Source organism: Hyperoodon ampullatus, assembly GCF_949752795.1.
Source record: "Hyperoodon ampullatus genome assembly, chromosome: 5".
Classification (NCBI taxonomy): Eukaryota; Metazoa; Chordata; class Mammalia; order Artiodactyla; family Ziphiidae; genus Hyperoodon; species Hyperoodon ampullatus.
Genome location: NC_136918.1, coordinates 34,857,691 through 34,873,052, shown reverse-complemented (window position 1 = coordinate 34,873,052; position 15,362 = coordinate 34,857,691). Strand labels below are relative to the sequence as shown.

The following is a 15,362-nucleotide window of genomic DNA, read 5'->3' as shown; positions in this document are numbered from 1 at the left end:
ATGGGAGGTCCAGCCATGCCACTCTTGAAGGAGCCCCATAGCCCGCCTCAGGCCCCACTCCCCTGGATCCTCCCGAGCCTATTTGCCGCCTTCAACGTGGTGCTGCTGGTCGTTTTCAGTGGCCTCTTCTTCGCATTTCCGTAAGTCTCCCACACAAGCTGACAGGTTTCTTACAGAGCAACAGAAAGGAAAACACATAACGATAGTACGGAGGCAGGGAGAGTACAGAAGAGGGGTCAGGGAAAGGAAGAGGTTCTAGGCAGAGGGAACAGAACGTGCAAAGGCACAGAAGTATAGAGTGCTTGGTGCACCTGGGAGTTGCGGGTGGCTGGTAATACTCAATGACCTTTGGTGGAGTTTCTATGGATCTGTCACTAGCCTGGATATTTAGACCAGGATTTATGGTCTGTGGGTCCTGACCCGGTGGACTGGGTCCTGGGGGGAGCTTCAGGCCACCCCAGATCAGGGCTGACTCCTGCTGTGGTCTCAGTTGCAGGTGGCTGGCCCAGAACGGGGAATGGGCCTTTCCCATCATCACAGGCCTCCTCTTTATCCTCACCTTCTTCAGTCTCGTTTCACTCAACTTCTCAGACCCTGGCATCTTGCATCAAGGTGAGACATTGGCCACCTGGGAGAAGGAAGCAGCACCCGAAGGGCTCCTGCCTGCTGGGATGACTCCTAAAGTGCTCCCTCCATCTCCCTGCCTGGGGCCTCAGGACCCCTTCACCCCATGTCCTCTTGTGCTCAAGCCCTGCATCTGGCACTTCATTTCTCGAGCCACGGAGGTGTGGAAAAACAGAATTTTGGAGGTTTTCCAGTAGCCTTGGAGGGGAGGGCTAGGGCAGGCTGGGCAGAGAAGCCAGCTCTTCACAACCACTCAGTTTTCTCTTCCTCCTTCCTACCACACAGATTCCTTAAAGCATCGCTCACAGTGGTAAAGGCCTGAGCTCTCAAAGAACTCCTCGGGCTGGAAACCCACCTTCCCTTTGACTGCCAGCCTCTCTAAGCTTGGCCAGCTTGCTCAGTGGGGACTAAGGATTCCCCTGCCCACCTGGTCCCCACCCTTCCTGCAGCCCAGTGATGCTGTGGGGCTGTGTGCCCACACCCTTCTGCTGCAGCAGACTGATGTAAGGGCCTCTTGCTGCTGCTCAATCCTTTTCCCATGCCAGGCTCCAATGAACAGGGCCCCATGATGGTGCACGTGGTATGGGTGAACCACAGGGCCTTCCGCCTGCAGTGGTGCCATAAGTGCTGCTTCCACCGCCCGCCCCGGACCTACCACTGCCCCTGGTGCAACATCTGTGTGGAGGTAAGTGCCCCTCTCACCTGCCCACCTACCCTCCCAGCACCTGCCTGGGACCAGGAGGCCCACTCACACGGGGGCCTGGGGTCGGTGTGAAACTACTTCCAGGACTGCTAAAGACCAAGGGTGACAGTAATTCCCAGTCACTCTTGGTCACTCATACAAGTCACTGCCGCTGTGCCTGCACTTTTCCTGGGAGGCTGGCCCTTTCTTGCACTGGTGCTGTCATGCAGAGGGGCATCCACATCTATGCTGGGCCTGGTCAGGCCAGGGGAAGGAAAGATAACCCCTGATCTATCGAGGGCTCACTGACACTAGAAGCCCGAGGCCTTCAGGCAGGTTGCAGGCCTGGCCAGGGGAACTTCGCCTGTCCTCTTCTGGCTGTCCAGGCCAGAGGGTCTCCTGGTCTCCTGGGCTCTAAGTGCACAGCCTGCAACAGTTTACCAATGTGCTGTCTTAACTGGTCCTTACAACCCTGGGAGACTGGCTGGGCAAGGGTGTTATTATTAGGCTCATCCAATGGATAAGAAAACAGAGGCCCAGAGATATTCTATGTCCTGCCTGAAGTTACACCAGGATGTGTCCCAGAGAAGACCAGCAGGCCCCGGCTCTAAAGTCCTCTTGACATGAAACTATGTGAGCCACAAAGCCGTATGGTGCTCTAACCACAGAAATGCCAGCAGTGTTAGGGACTTTGTGGCTCAGTGTCTCCCTAGGAATGGGAGCCAGTGCATGAGGCCAAGGGCAGGTGGCTTAGAGGGTGGGGGTAAGGCCTCAGATTTGGGGGTGATGGAGCCTGGGTCAGAGGTTGGGTCCTCGAGGTCCCCCCTCCCTCTCGCCTAGGACTTTGATCACCACTGCAAGTGGGTCAATAACTGCATCGGTCACCGCAACTTTCGCTTCTTTATGCTGCTCGTCCTGTCACTATGCCTCTACTCAGGTGCCATGCTGGTTACCTGTCTGATCTTCCTGGTGCGCACGTCCCACCTGCCCTCCTCCATGGACAAGGCTATTGCGTATCTGCTGGGCTGCGGGACCCACGAGGGGAGCTGTGGGGAGGGCGGGGACAGCGGAGGAGGTCACGGGTGGGGGGGGCGGTGCAGAGGTAATGGTGGGCGGGGTTTTCCGCGAAGCCGCTCGGGAGGACCAGTGTGGGACTAGGTGACGGAGGGTAGGGTCGGGCAGATGGGTGGGGATGGGAGGACCTGCGAAGGGGTGAGCATCTAGCAGGGTCAAGGAGGGGAAGTGCTAGAGGTGGCACGGGGGCCTGGACAGCAGGGTGAGGTGAGGTTTACACTGGGATAGCGCACAGAGCGAGGGTGGGCGGGGCTTGTGGGCGGGGCTGTTTGGGGTCGGGGTCGGTGAAGGGCGGGGCCAAGGAGGCCTGGCCGGAGGCGCTGTTCCTTAGCCGGCGCGCAGCATCGTGGTGGCTGTACCCGCCGCCGGCTTCCTGGTGCCACTCTTCCTGCTGCTGCTGATGCAGGCCATGTCGGTGAGCGCGGCCGAGCGCTCCTACGAGGGCAAGGTACGTGGGGCCGAGCGGGGCGCCACTATATCGGGCTGTGGGTGGTCGCCTTGCCCCTCCCGGACTTCCGCACTTTCCGCTTTCTGCAACGCCCTGGTCCTTGATGGCCTGACTTCTCTCGAAGGTGCTTCATTAGCCCTTCCAGACCCAAATTCAGCTTAGATCTCACGTCCTCCTGGAGCTCGGTGGTCACTCTCCTTCCTGGGTGCGCTGCGTCGAAGGTGCGCTACTGTGTGCTAGGCGCGTGCGTATTATTTTGAGCTATGGGCGGAGAGGTAAGGCTGCCTCCTGCGCTTGTGTTGACAAGGAACCTGAAATCAGAGTAACCCTCGCCAGACACCCGCGAACTCTCTGGGAGAGGGGCCTGCCTACGTTGTGTAGCACAGACTCAGAGAGAGCGTTGAGAGTTCAGTGAGGACTTTAGTGTAGAGTAGGACGTGCCACTTAGTGGTTTCGGACGGGCATAAATCGAGGGAAGGGCATTGCAGTGATGGGCAAAGCTTGCACAGAAGCTGGGAAGCCTGAAAGCCTGTGGAATGTTGATAGGATAATGAGGAAACAGTTCTAATTGGAGCAGCTGTGGCATGGGCAAGTGGTCTGCCTGGGATTGGCCAGATTTAAAAGGCAAAGAAGTCAGGTGGATAATTTAATCTTGGTGCAGTGGAAACCCGGGAGCCTTGATAGGATTTTTTCTTTACATACAGTAAAACTCACCCTTTTAAGTGCACAGTTGTGTGAGTTTTGACCAACTCATAAGTCCTGTAACCACCGCCATAACCAAGATTTAAAACAGTTCCATCAACCCCAACCCGCCCCCGCCCCCAAATTCCCTCATGGCCTTTTGAGTCAGTTTCTTTCCTTATCTGCAGCCCCCGGCAACCACTGATTTGTTTTTTGTTTTTTTTTTTAATTTATTTATTTTTGGCTGCGTTGGGTCATTGTTGCTGTGCGCGGACTTTCTCTAGTTGTGGGGAGCGGGGGCTACTCTTCGTTGCGGTGCGCAGGTTTCTCATTGCGGTGGCTTCTCTTGTTGTGGAGCACGGGCTCTAGGGCACGCAGTCTTCAGTAGTTGTGGCACACGGGCTCAGTAGTTGTGGCTCGCGGGCTCTAGAGCGCAGGCTCAGTAGTTGTGGTGCATGGGCTTAGTTGCTCCGAGGCATGTGGGATCCTCCCCAACCAGGGCTTGAACCCGTGTCCTCCGCATTGGCAGGTGGATTTTAAACCACTGTGCCACCAGGGAAGTCCCCACTGATTTGTTTTCTATCCCAATAGTTTTTCCTTTTTCAGAATCTCACATAAATGTAATCATAGCTTTTTGAGTCTGGTTTCTTTCACTTAGCATGATGCATTTGAGATTCATCCATGTTGTTACCCACATCAGGAGTTTCCTCCTTTTTATTGCTGTGTGATATTCCATCATATAGCTGTGCCACAGCTTGTTTACCCATTCACCAATTGAAGGATATTTGGGTTGTTTACAATTTGTGGTGATTATAAATGTAGCCACTATAAACATTGGTGTATAGGCATGTGAACACAAGTTTTCATTTTTGGGGGGGGTATATACTTAAGGCTGGCATTGCTGGGTCATATGGTAACTGTATGTTTAACTTTATAAGAAACTGTCAAATTGTCTTCCAAAATGGCTGTACCATTTTGCATTCCCATAAGGAATATATGAGAATTCCAGTTGCTCTGCATCATTAACATTTGGCTTTGTCAGTTTTTTAAAAAATTTAGACAGTCTAATAAATATGTAGTGACATTTCACTGTGGTTTTAATTTGCATTTTCCTAATGACTAATGATTTTAAACATCTTTTCATGTTCTTATTTGCCATCAGTATATCTTTGATTAAATATCTGTTCCAGTCTTTTGCCCATTAAAAAAGTTGGGTAGTTTTCTTAATATTGAGTTTTAAGAAATCTTTATTTATTCAGGATTCAGACATGTGTTTTGCAAATATTTTCTCCGTGTCTGTGGTTTGTCATCTCATTTTTCTCAACAGTGTCTTCCAAAGATCAGAAGTGTTAAATTTTGAAGTACGTTATCAGTTTTTTCTTTTCTTTTTTTAATACATTTTCCTTTTATTATTATTTTTATTTATTCATTTATTTGGCTTTGCCAGATCTTAGTTGCAGCACATGGGATCTTTTAGTTGTGGCACGTGGGATCTTTAGTTGCACCATGCGAACTCTTAGTTGCGGCATGTGTGATCTAGTTCCCTGACCAGGGATTGAACCTGGGCCTCCTGCATTGGGAGCACAGAGTCTTAGCCACTGGACCACCAGGGAAGTCCCTCTATCAGTTTTTTCTTTTATGGATTGTGCTTTTGGTGTGTAATTAAGAAATCTTTCCTTAACCCAAGGTCACAAAGATTTTTCTCATACGTTTTCTTTTAGAAGTTTTACTTTTTTTTTTTTTTTTTTTTTTTTTTTTGCAGTACGCAGGCTTCTGACTGTTGTGGCCTCTCCCGTTGCGGAGCATAGGCTCTGGATGCGCAGGCTCAGCGGCCATGGCTCACGGGCCCAGCCGCTCCACGGCATGTGGGATCTTCCCGGACCAGGGCACGAACCCACATCCCCTGCATCGGCAGGCGGACTCTCAACCACTGCGCCACCAGGGAAGCCCTTCTTTTAGAAGTTTTATAGTTTCAGGTTTTATATTTAGGACTATGATTCATTTGGGGTTAAATTTTGTATATGATGCAAGGTATGGGTCAAGATTTTTTTTTTTGCTTATGGGTTTTTTTGTTTTGTTTTGTTTTGTTTTTGCTTATGGGTTGTTCACCATTTTTTGAAAAGACTATCCTTCCATTGGGTTACCTTTGAACATTTGTCAAAAATCAACTGAATATAGAGGTGTAGGTGTATTTCTGGACTCTCTGTCCTTTTACCAGTACCATACTATCTTGCTTAGTAGCTTTATATTGTCTTGAAATCATACAATGTGAGTTCTTCAACTTTGTTCTTTTTCAAAGCTCTGTCAGCTATTCTAGTTACCTTGATTTTCCATATAAATTTTAGAAGCGGCTTGTCAATTTCTGCAAAAAATGTTTGCTGAGATTTTCATTTGGATTGTGTTGAACCTATAGATCAATTTTGAAAATGGACATTTTAACAATATTGAGTTTTTGAACCCATGAAAGTAGTGTAACTCTCCATTTATTTAGGGCTTCTTTGATTTCTTTCATTAGTGTCTTACAGTTTTCATCATGTAGATCTTGACTACATTGTGTGAGATTTTTTTCTAAGTATTTCAATTTTGTGTGCTATTATAATTTTTTAAAATTTCATTTCCATTTGTTTATTATTATAAGAAAATACAATGGATTTTTGTATATTAGTCTTGAATCTTGCTATTTTTCTAGGCTCACTTATTAGTTCTAATAGTTTTTTTGTTGATTCTACATAGAAAATCATGTCATCTGTGAAAAGGACAGTTTCATTTCTTCCTTTCCAACGTGTATGGCTTTATTTCCTTTTCTTTTCTTATTGCATTGTCTTGGACTTTCAGTACTGTGTTGATTAGGAGTGGTAAAAGTGAACACCCTTGCCATGGGATTCCTTCCACATGGCAGTGACTTGACTAAAGGCTGTTTTAGGAAGACTGTCGTAGGTCACATCAATGAGGGAGGAGCTGGAGACCTTGAGACAGCTGAAAGGACAGTGGAACCCTCTTTGCCCACCATTTCCCATCCTTCCAGTCACCACTTAATTACTCCACCCCACCCATATTTGGTTCCCAGCCCACCTGTGACTCCTCTGTGCAGCCCTGACTCATCAGCTAGCTCCCTGTGGTCTGCATATCTTCTCTCTCCAGCCTCAGTCCCTCATTTCAGCCTCTCCTGGGCAGCATTCTCCCTTCCCCCATCCTGTGGTTCTTCTAGCCCAGGTCAGGCCATAGGCCTGCCCTCCCTCCCCTGCTCAGATGGGGCTGTCCCAATCCAGGATCTCCAGCCTTAAGAAACCTAAATGTGGTCTGCACTCTGTGATTCACCAGGCAGGGCTCTTTCCCATTACCAGAACCCATTTCAGGCATTCTTCACACACCTCAACTTTATTCCCTTCTTACCTCCACCCCTTGACCACAACTTCTGCTGGACCACTTGCTTAGATCACAAGGGCTCTGGAGCCAGACCACATAAATTCAAATCACAGCTCCACAACACACCAGCAGGGAGATCTTGGCTGTGTTACTTGGCCATCTGGTGCCTCAGTTTCCCCATCCATAGAAGGGGACAGCATGGGTTAATGTGTGTGAAATACATAGAACAGTGGCTGGTATGAGTAAGTGCCCCATAGGTCATCATTATTGCCATTCCTTCCCATCATCAGTATACATGTTCTTGTCTCTCACATCTTAAAAACAAAGCAAACATCCCTTAACATCGCAGGCTTCCCCTGTTGTACTCTCCCCTCCAGCACAACCAGATTTCCTGAAAGCATTGGCTGTGCTCACTAGCGTCGTTCTTCACCTTCCTCAGCCCACTTCAGCCCAGCCTCCGTCCTCACTGTCATACTGATGCTGCACTCTCCAAGTGGCCAAAGCCAGCGGGCAATCCTCAGACTAATCTTTCCAGGCTGCACAGAGCAGCATCTGAAACAGAATGTACCTGCCGTGGCCCTTCCCCAGCCTCTCAGGGTCCAGCTCTCTCTGCTGCCCTGGGCTGCTGCTCCCCTGCCTGCACCTTGGAGTGTTGGCCAGGCTGCCTGCTCTTCTCACCGATCCCCTCTCTGTGCTGCCCTGACCACTCCCCAACTGCCCTCAGCACCCTGAAAGTTAAGGCTGGCTTTGTTGTCTGTGGTGTGTCCTCAGTCCCCAGAGCAATGCCTGGAACAGTGTTGAGTTCCCCAAATAGTTATGAACAAATGAGTGAACCTACAAACAAAGGAATCCATAATGCTTTGGGAGAGAAGGAAAGAGAGAAAGAGAGAGAAGTCTGATTCCCCGATCCCTGGAGAAGAAGGAGAGAGAGAGCAGAGGCAGCAGGGAATTGGGCAGGAGATGGGGCGAGTAGATACCCACTTTGGTTTTGGTCTGTGGAGCATGAGGGCGTTTGAGATACAGAACTGGAACAGGAGACCAGGCCTGAAGCCGGTGAGAGAGGACAGTCTGGGAACTTCCGAGCTGTTGGATTCCATTCATGTCTGAGGGTCCCATATGGGGAGAGGAAGGGCTCTACTTTATTAGTCAGTTCTTACGAATTCATTAAACAATTACCACAATTACCATCCCTTTAAGCACTGAGCAATCAACATTTTTCTATTCTTCGTGTACATCTAATAAATCAAAATTTATTTCTCTAGATTTAAAATTCTGATTGTAAATGTAATCAAACTCTTCTAACCATTTAATTAAAATTGAGAGTAGAATGCCAGTTTCCCTTCAATCCCTGAAACACCTTAAAGTAGGGAGAACTCAAAAAATCACAGTGGTTAAGGGCATGGGACACAGGGGAGCTGGTGGTGGGCAGAGGTGCTCTTGGGCCACTTTAGGACGTGACAAACACTTTGTAGCTAAGGCTCTTGAGGTCCCCATGAGACTCAGCCTGTGCTGGGAAGGAGGAGGGGGCGAGGCTGATGGGCAGAAGGAGGGGAGGAGGAGAAAACCTGGTCAAGAGTTTCCAGGGGAGGACTTGACCTCTGGGCTTGACATTGGTCAAGCATTGGGTGCTCAGGAGCTTCAGCCCAGATTTCCAAGGCCATGTGATTTTGCTTAGGGAAATATGATTAGGCACCACAAACTGTCCTTCCAGATAGTGAAATTCAGTGAAGGCGCAATTTTAGGAAAGAATGAGATGTGGGAAAGTAGAGGACTTGAGGGAACATGGGTGGAACTGCCTTTGGAGTAGCTTATCAGCAAAAGGAAGATCCGAAAGGATCTGGAAGGAGGTAGCAGGAGGATGTGTGTGGCCAAATGAGACAGTGGGGGAGGATGGCGTGAAAGGGGATACAAGGTGATGGGGAAGGATCCCTGAGCAGGCAGGAGAGGTGGGTGCGGTGCCAGAGCTGCTCAGAAGTGGGTTGGGGACGCCGCGCCTGACTCTCCTGGCTCCTCTGTCCTTGGAGTCTTGCTGCAGCCCTGGGCTGAGCTGACCGGTGCAGGGAGGGCCAGTGGGGGTGGCCTGCCCAGTCCTGCTGGATCTGAGCTCTTCTTCCTGTCCTCGACCTCTCCCCCCCGCCCAGTGCCGATACCTGCAAAGATACAACCCCTTCGACCACGGCTGTGCCAGCAACTGGTATTTAACAATTTGTGCACCACTGGGACCCAAGTGAGTTGGCAAAGCAGAGGCCTGAGCGGTGGCCCCTGGCACGGGTGGGGTGGGGTGAAGCTGGGTCGCCCCGCTGGCCCCTTAGCATAGCTCCCAGCACCTTACGCTCACTATTCTCCTTTTGGAGTTTTCTCCAGGGCATTGTGGGAGCCTCTGGAGCTTCCCCTTCCTTGCATCTGTGGGTTCTTGCTCCAAGAAATGGGGTTAGAGGGGCATGGCAGCCTGGATGAGATTGGTGACAGCTCCCTGCAGGGCCATGCCCAGGCTGTGTGCTCCCCAGACTGAGGGGGACCAGGCCAGGAGGGCCACGACCACTTGCATCTGGCTTGTTGCTCCCCAGGTACATGGCCGAAGCTGTCTGGCTGCAGAGAGTGGTGGGGCCTGATTGGGTGCCCAGGCAGAACCCGCACTTCCCGATGTGCCCCTCCGTGCTCAGTCCCCCAGACCTCCCTGGGCCTGGGTCTGGCCCCCAGTCCCAACCTCTGGGTCTCGACAAACCAGGGAAGGGGCCCCCAGGGAGTGGTGAGGCTACAGCCCTCCAGGAGGTGAGGAGTTTGTGTGTGTGAGTGTGTGCAGCGTGCATGTGTGCCTGTGTGTGTTGGGAGGGGGCGTCTGCAGATTGTACAGGTGTTGGGAGAAAACCCCCAATGTTGGGCTGGCCCTGAAGCTGCAGCACTTAGAGCTCGAGAGAGGGGCATTATAGGCCTGAAGAGTGTTGACAGTAGATTCACAGGCCTCTAGAATACACCAGGGGTCCCTGGAGACACAAAGGGAAAAGGCTGCACCACTCCCTTGCTGGGTGGCCTTGGGCCAGTCACTTACCCTTTCTGGGCCTCAGTTTCCTCAGCTATTTATGAGGATTGAGACTAGTCCAGTGGTTTATAATTGGCGGGGGCGGGAGGGGGGGAATTCCTTTACTTAAAGGCACCTTCTACTCTGAAGCCCAATCTATGAACCACGTGGAAGTGGAGCATTAAGAGTGATGTAGGGGTGGGTAACCCACAGCCCCTCCAGAGCCCCTGCAGTGACATTCTGAGGTGCCACCCCACTCCCTTTGCTCTGCCTGTTGGTGAGTGACAGTCTGGGCAGTTTCTTGCTTCCCAGTGGGTGGCCTGCGGGGCGGGTCTTAGAGAGAGCCCGCATCCCCCCCACTGTGTGTTTAGCTCCACGCCAGCCCGGTGCTGCCCCTGCTGCGGGAGGCCCCCAGACGAGGCTCCGCCTACCTCTTGCCCTTTCGCACTGGGAGATGCCAGGAGCCCCCGCAGCCGAACCTCACCTCCTGAGCCCCTTGTGGAGACCTCTGTGCCCTGCCCTTGCCCACTCGCCTGGCGGGAGTGCTGAGACCCCCCCCCCCCCAAAGCCCATTAAATACCCTTTGCCTACCTCCTACAGCTGCCCTGCTGCACTGTCTGTCCTCCATGCGAGGGAGTGTGGATGAGGCGGGCTCTGAAGGGCTGGGACGAAGCCCCTGGGAGGGAGGAGCCAGGGTCCTCTGCGACCTCGGGCAAGACACTCAACCTTGCTCTCATCCTTAAAATGGGGCAACCATAACAGCCACAGCGACGGCTGGAGACGATGGAAGAGAAAACCCAGCAATGCCGGGGTGTGAGCCCGAAGTCCCGCCTCTGCAGTACCCCTGTCTGGCTGCAGGGGGCGCCAGCCACCTGGGAATTCGCCAAGCCTGGCCCGGTCCGGCCGTGCCCCCTGGAGCCTCGCGGGTGGGCTGGTCCCCCTGCCTCATCCCGGGTGGCGGGGGGAGTGGAAGTATTCTCCGTCACAGACCAACCCTGCAACTTTCCTGCAGGTGGGTCTCACCCGGCCATTTCCTCCTGCTGGGGAGTCAGATGCTGGTTCTGTCCCTGGGGTGGGTCCCAGGCCCTGTGAGTCTGTGTGTGTGGGTAGGTTGGAGTGAATGGAGGGAACCAAGTCAAACTGTGGCTCCTCTAGTGGCCAGAGTGTGACCTTGGGAATGGAAATAATGGCACCTTCCAGGAAGGCTGTCAGAGGATGAAACGAGCTGGTTCGTGAAAAACACCAGGTACACAGTAGGCACGCAATGAATGCAGCCAGTAGGATTATGATTATTTTCTCCACCACACAGCTAGCAGACCACTCAGCATCCCTCCAAGGACCACCTTGTCAGAATTACCTGGGCCCCACACCGAGGACTCAGAATCTCAGGGTGGGGGGAGGACAGGAATCTGAATCTGAATTACCATCAAGTGCTCCATGGGATCCTACCACCCTGAAGTTACCGAATTGCTGCCTTAGGAGGTGAAGATGGACACTGACCACACTGCTTCCTATCCTCCGTGTATCCAGGTGAAGTGGGGTGCGGTGAAGGTGAGAGGGAAGGACGTCACTAAAGTGTCGGATGAGCACCCCGGGGGCCTGTGAAGGTGTGTGCCTGTGTGTGCACATGTGCTTGTGTGTTGGGGGCCCGGCCTGGGGAGGTGGGTGACCTACGATGCAGGATTGGGCTCCAGTTCTCTCTACGCTGGGTCGCCTTCGAGGCTGCCGTCCCTCTTCCTCCCGCCCTGTCTGTGGCAGCCCCAGGCCCAGCCTCGCCCACCCCTGTGGCTCTGGTTCTCCGGCTCCTGGCCAGCCTCATTCAACCCAGGGACTCCAGTTCTTTCTCGCCTCCTTTGCCTTGGTCCCAGGGTCTCCCCAGTCTGAAGCCCCCCTTGGGGTTCAAGCCTTTTCTCAGCTCTCTCAGGGTTAACCTTGGGTTCTGGGGAGGGATGCAAGGTACTCACTGCCATAGAAAAAGGCAGCCCAGTTTTAGCTTTGTTGTAAATGGCCTCAGTGGCCACATTTAAAATCCTTAGGGCCCCCGTTTACAAGTAAAGCTGAAGCAGGCTTTCCTGTCTGGGAAGTCCACAGTCCACGGTCCAGGTCACAGGGTGTGGGGATGAGGGCGTGAGACTTCCTGAGCTCCAGACCCCAGTGTGTATGTGATACACAGATCTGCGCGAGCGGCCTCGCTGTGTGTGTTCCGCTCAGCCCAGGCTGCTCAGCAGTGAGGAGAGGCCCTCAATCCTCCTCCCAAATGGGAGTCCTCAGGGTGGTCTGGGCCTCCGCCAGAGAGGAAGAAGATTCAGGAACCTGGGCCGAAGCCTGGATGGAGGGATATTCATGGAACTGGCTGGGTGCCCAAATGGTGCCTGCCCAGAACCCCAGCTCCACAGGGCGCTGCGAAGGCCAGGCCACAGAGTCTGGGGTGGCCCGGTCCTGCCTGACCTGCTGCCGTCCTTCTGTGGTCCTGGCTGCTTCATCAGGACTGCACCTACCGGGTCCCTGTCTCCAGCTCTACAGGGGACTCACTCCGTCTCAGGCAGGGCCTCGCAAGTCCTAAGTCACACGTGAGTCACCTCCCCACACAGCCTGGGCCTCATTTTCTCACTGGGCAAGGACGTAACCTTCCTCAGATTCTCAGAGGTGGCCATGTCCCCTCCTGCCCTGGGATGTAGATTCTGGGTCTCTGGGCCCTCCCAACCTGAGATTTCTAGGATTTCTTTAGGAAAGCCCCTTGGGTCAGCCTCTTCTGCTCCTCAAGGTGTAAGCAGACCTAGCTCACCCTTTCCTGTGACTCCCCACACCGTCTCCCCTAAGCCTTGGCCGCCCTCAGAGATTCTTCCCGGCCAGGCTGGAGGCCTCAGTTGAGCTGCACCACCTTCCCTTTCTACCTCCACGTTTCTACCGAACCTGCCCTTGACGCCCAGACACACCCCTCGCAGTCCTTGGCCCACTGATAAGGGGAGGGGTGTTATCAGGGCCTGAAAATGGGGCCAGCTCTCCACACACAACCTGGAAGCCCTGCCGTCCCTGTGTTCCCTTGGACAGGAGCCAAGGAGTGACCCCCGCCCCGCAAACCCTGCAGGGCTGCCAGGTGCCCACATGTCTGGAGCCCCTCTGAGAGGTCCCCAGGCCACTTCTGGAACCTGAAGAAAGGAGGGGGAGCCTGGAAGCAGCCACCCCCTTGTCATCTCTATACCTTTCCTCCATGACCTTCTGGAAGGTCAGAGTGTGTGTCGGGTGGGAAGAGCATTGGGCCAGGAGTTGGGAGGCCTGGGTGTCACTCAGCTTTGCTACCAGCTAGTATGCTATGGGAGCGAGTCTCTTCCCTCTGCTTGGCCTCAGCTCCCTCGTCTGTAAACAGGATGACCATGGTGGCTAGCTCACAGGTGGCTACAGTATCCTAACTCTTTAGAGCTGGAAGGGACTTAGGGGTCACGTCATCCAGTTGCCCCTCCACCCTCAATTTCACAGATTTTCACTAGAGAGGGAAGGGATTGCCTAGGGTGACGCGGTGCCCAAGCCAGGCGCGCTCTCTCTGTTTCCGGGCTGCCTCTCCCATTCCTGCTCCAGGGACCATTTCAGAGGAGGAAGGCCTTGAGCAGCGTCATCAGGGCCCCCCTACCAGCCCCCAGAAGAGCCAGGCAGCACGTGTTAGCACAGGGCCTGGGGACCTGATAAGAAGGCAGGCTAAACCCTGACCCCAGCTCTGCTGGGAGCGATAATGACGCCCTGCTGCCTTGTGCTCAGCCCTGCCCTGCCCTGCCTTGCCCACCCCACCCAAGGGTGCCCTGCCAGTGGCTGAGGGTGGGACAGATAGGACAGAGGAGGTGGCTGCAGCATGGGATCGGGGGGGCCAGAATCCTAATACCTCCCGGAGTACAGGCCCCTCGCTGGCTGACCCTCCTGGGCACCGAGCACCGTGCCTGACACCCAGGTGATGCTCCAGCGACGCCCATATCCTCCTCCAGTTCCTGCAGGCCGAGCATGGTGGAGGGAAAGGGCTGGGCTGAAGGTGTGCCAGGCCCGTCCTGGCTAACAAAACTTTACTGAGCCCCACAGGGCTAGGGCTTGGGCTAAGTGATTCATATGATCTCCTTTAATCCTCACAGCAACCCCCGAAGTTGTTATTCTTGTCTTAGAGTTGCGGAAACCGAACTGAGCAAACAAGCCACTTCTTCGCGGTCGCACTGCTTCTAAGTGACAGAGCCAAACTCCTTTAGCCTTTGTCACGACACTGTGCTTCACAGGCAGTTGTATTTTATTTCAACTTAGAGTAGTGGCTAAGGCATGGGCTCTGAAGCCAGACCGACGGCCTGGCTTCCTGCTGTGTAATGGGGTGAATCATTGCCTCTATTGTGCCTTTATGAGGATTCAGTGTGCAGCGCATGTGGAGAGCTTGACCCCAGCATGGGCACGTGGTAGGTGCTTAATCAATGGCAGTGATTGTCCCCACACTAGGATCCAGGTGATGCCTGGGTCAGGACTCTGTGACCTGCTAGGGCCTTTGGGATGCCAGTCACAGTGGCTGTCGTTTGGTATGGGTTTCCTGGTGGCCAGGGAGCAAAGGGGAAGGGCTGCTTCAGAGGGGAGGTTTGTGGTGTTTTACAGAAAGTCAAGCAATGTTTGTGTCCCCCGGCCAACGGAGAATGGAGGTGTGGGCTGAGTGTGTTCAAGGGAACAGCAAGATAACCACCCAACGGCTCTGCCCGCCTTCATGGGAGAGGAGGTTTCCACCTAAGAAAGCACCCTGTTGCATCTGTTTCGAGGCCGGGCAGTGCCCGGGCTGAAGGAAGCCAAAGCTGTGGTCATCTGAACCCTGTGTCCAGGCCTCGCTAAGAGCCACTGCTGCCGCTTCTGCCCGCTCTGCCCTCTCTCTGTAGCCTCCCGGTCTGTCTGTCCGTGTCTGTCTTTGCCTCACCTCTTCTCACCTTTCCACTCCATCTCCTCTCTCTCCTCCCCCTCTTCCTCCTTTCACTCCACGCTCTTCCTGTGTTCACCCTGTCTCTCTCCCGACCCGTCACCACCTTTCCTGGACAACAGCTTCCAGGAACACAAAGTAAACGGTCTGACAATTTTCAAGTAATAACTTTCAACTGTGATTCTTGGAAGCCCTTGGGCCTGGGCATGGAAACCTCCAGAACTCTGGGCCAGGCCAGAGGCAGGGCCTGCACAGGGCGCCTTTGTCTGTCTCTGACCAGGGCCTCCTCCGAGCCAGGCACACACTTTCTCAGCTGCTTCTGGTTGGGACCGTTTTGCTGCTGACATTGGAGATTCCCACACTGGAAGGAGTATTCCCACATTGAATATCTAGCTTATTTCTCAGTGAGAAGAAAACCAAGGCACCGGCACTCTGGGAGAGGTTCAGTAGGGTTTGCCCTGGGGTCATGCAGCTAAGTAGAGGCCAGGCGAGGCTGGGTCCCCATCTCCTGCTTCTCAGCCCTTTCCACCACCCGCTGTGGGTC

The 15,362-nt window shown here is 53.5% G+C and overlaps 1 protein-coding gene across 1 annotated transcript; it reads left to right on the top strand.

Moving 5' to 3' along the window:
* Nucleotides 1-10,385, top strand: ZDHHC19 (zDHHC palmitoyltransferase 19; the record flags this gene model as incomplete). Its single annotated transcript, XM_079705206.1, has 8 exons — nt 1-140; nt 491-612; nt 1,170-1,309; nt 2,147-2,319; nt 2,723-2,828; nt 9,017-9,102; nt 9,443-9,647; nt 10,266-10,385. The coding sequence occupies 8 exons, from the start codon at nt 1-3 to the stop codon at nt 10,383-10,385; spliced, it is 1,092 nt and encodes a 363-aa protein (XP_079561332.1).
* Nucleotides 10,386-15,362: the final 4,977 nt, after the last annotated feature.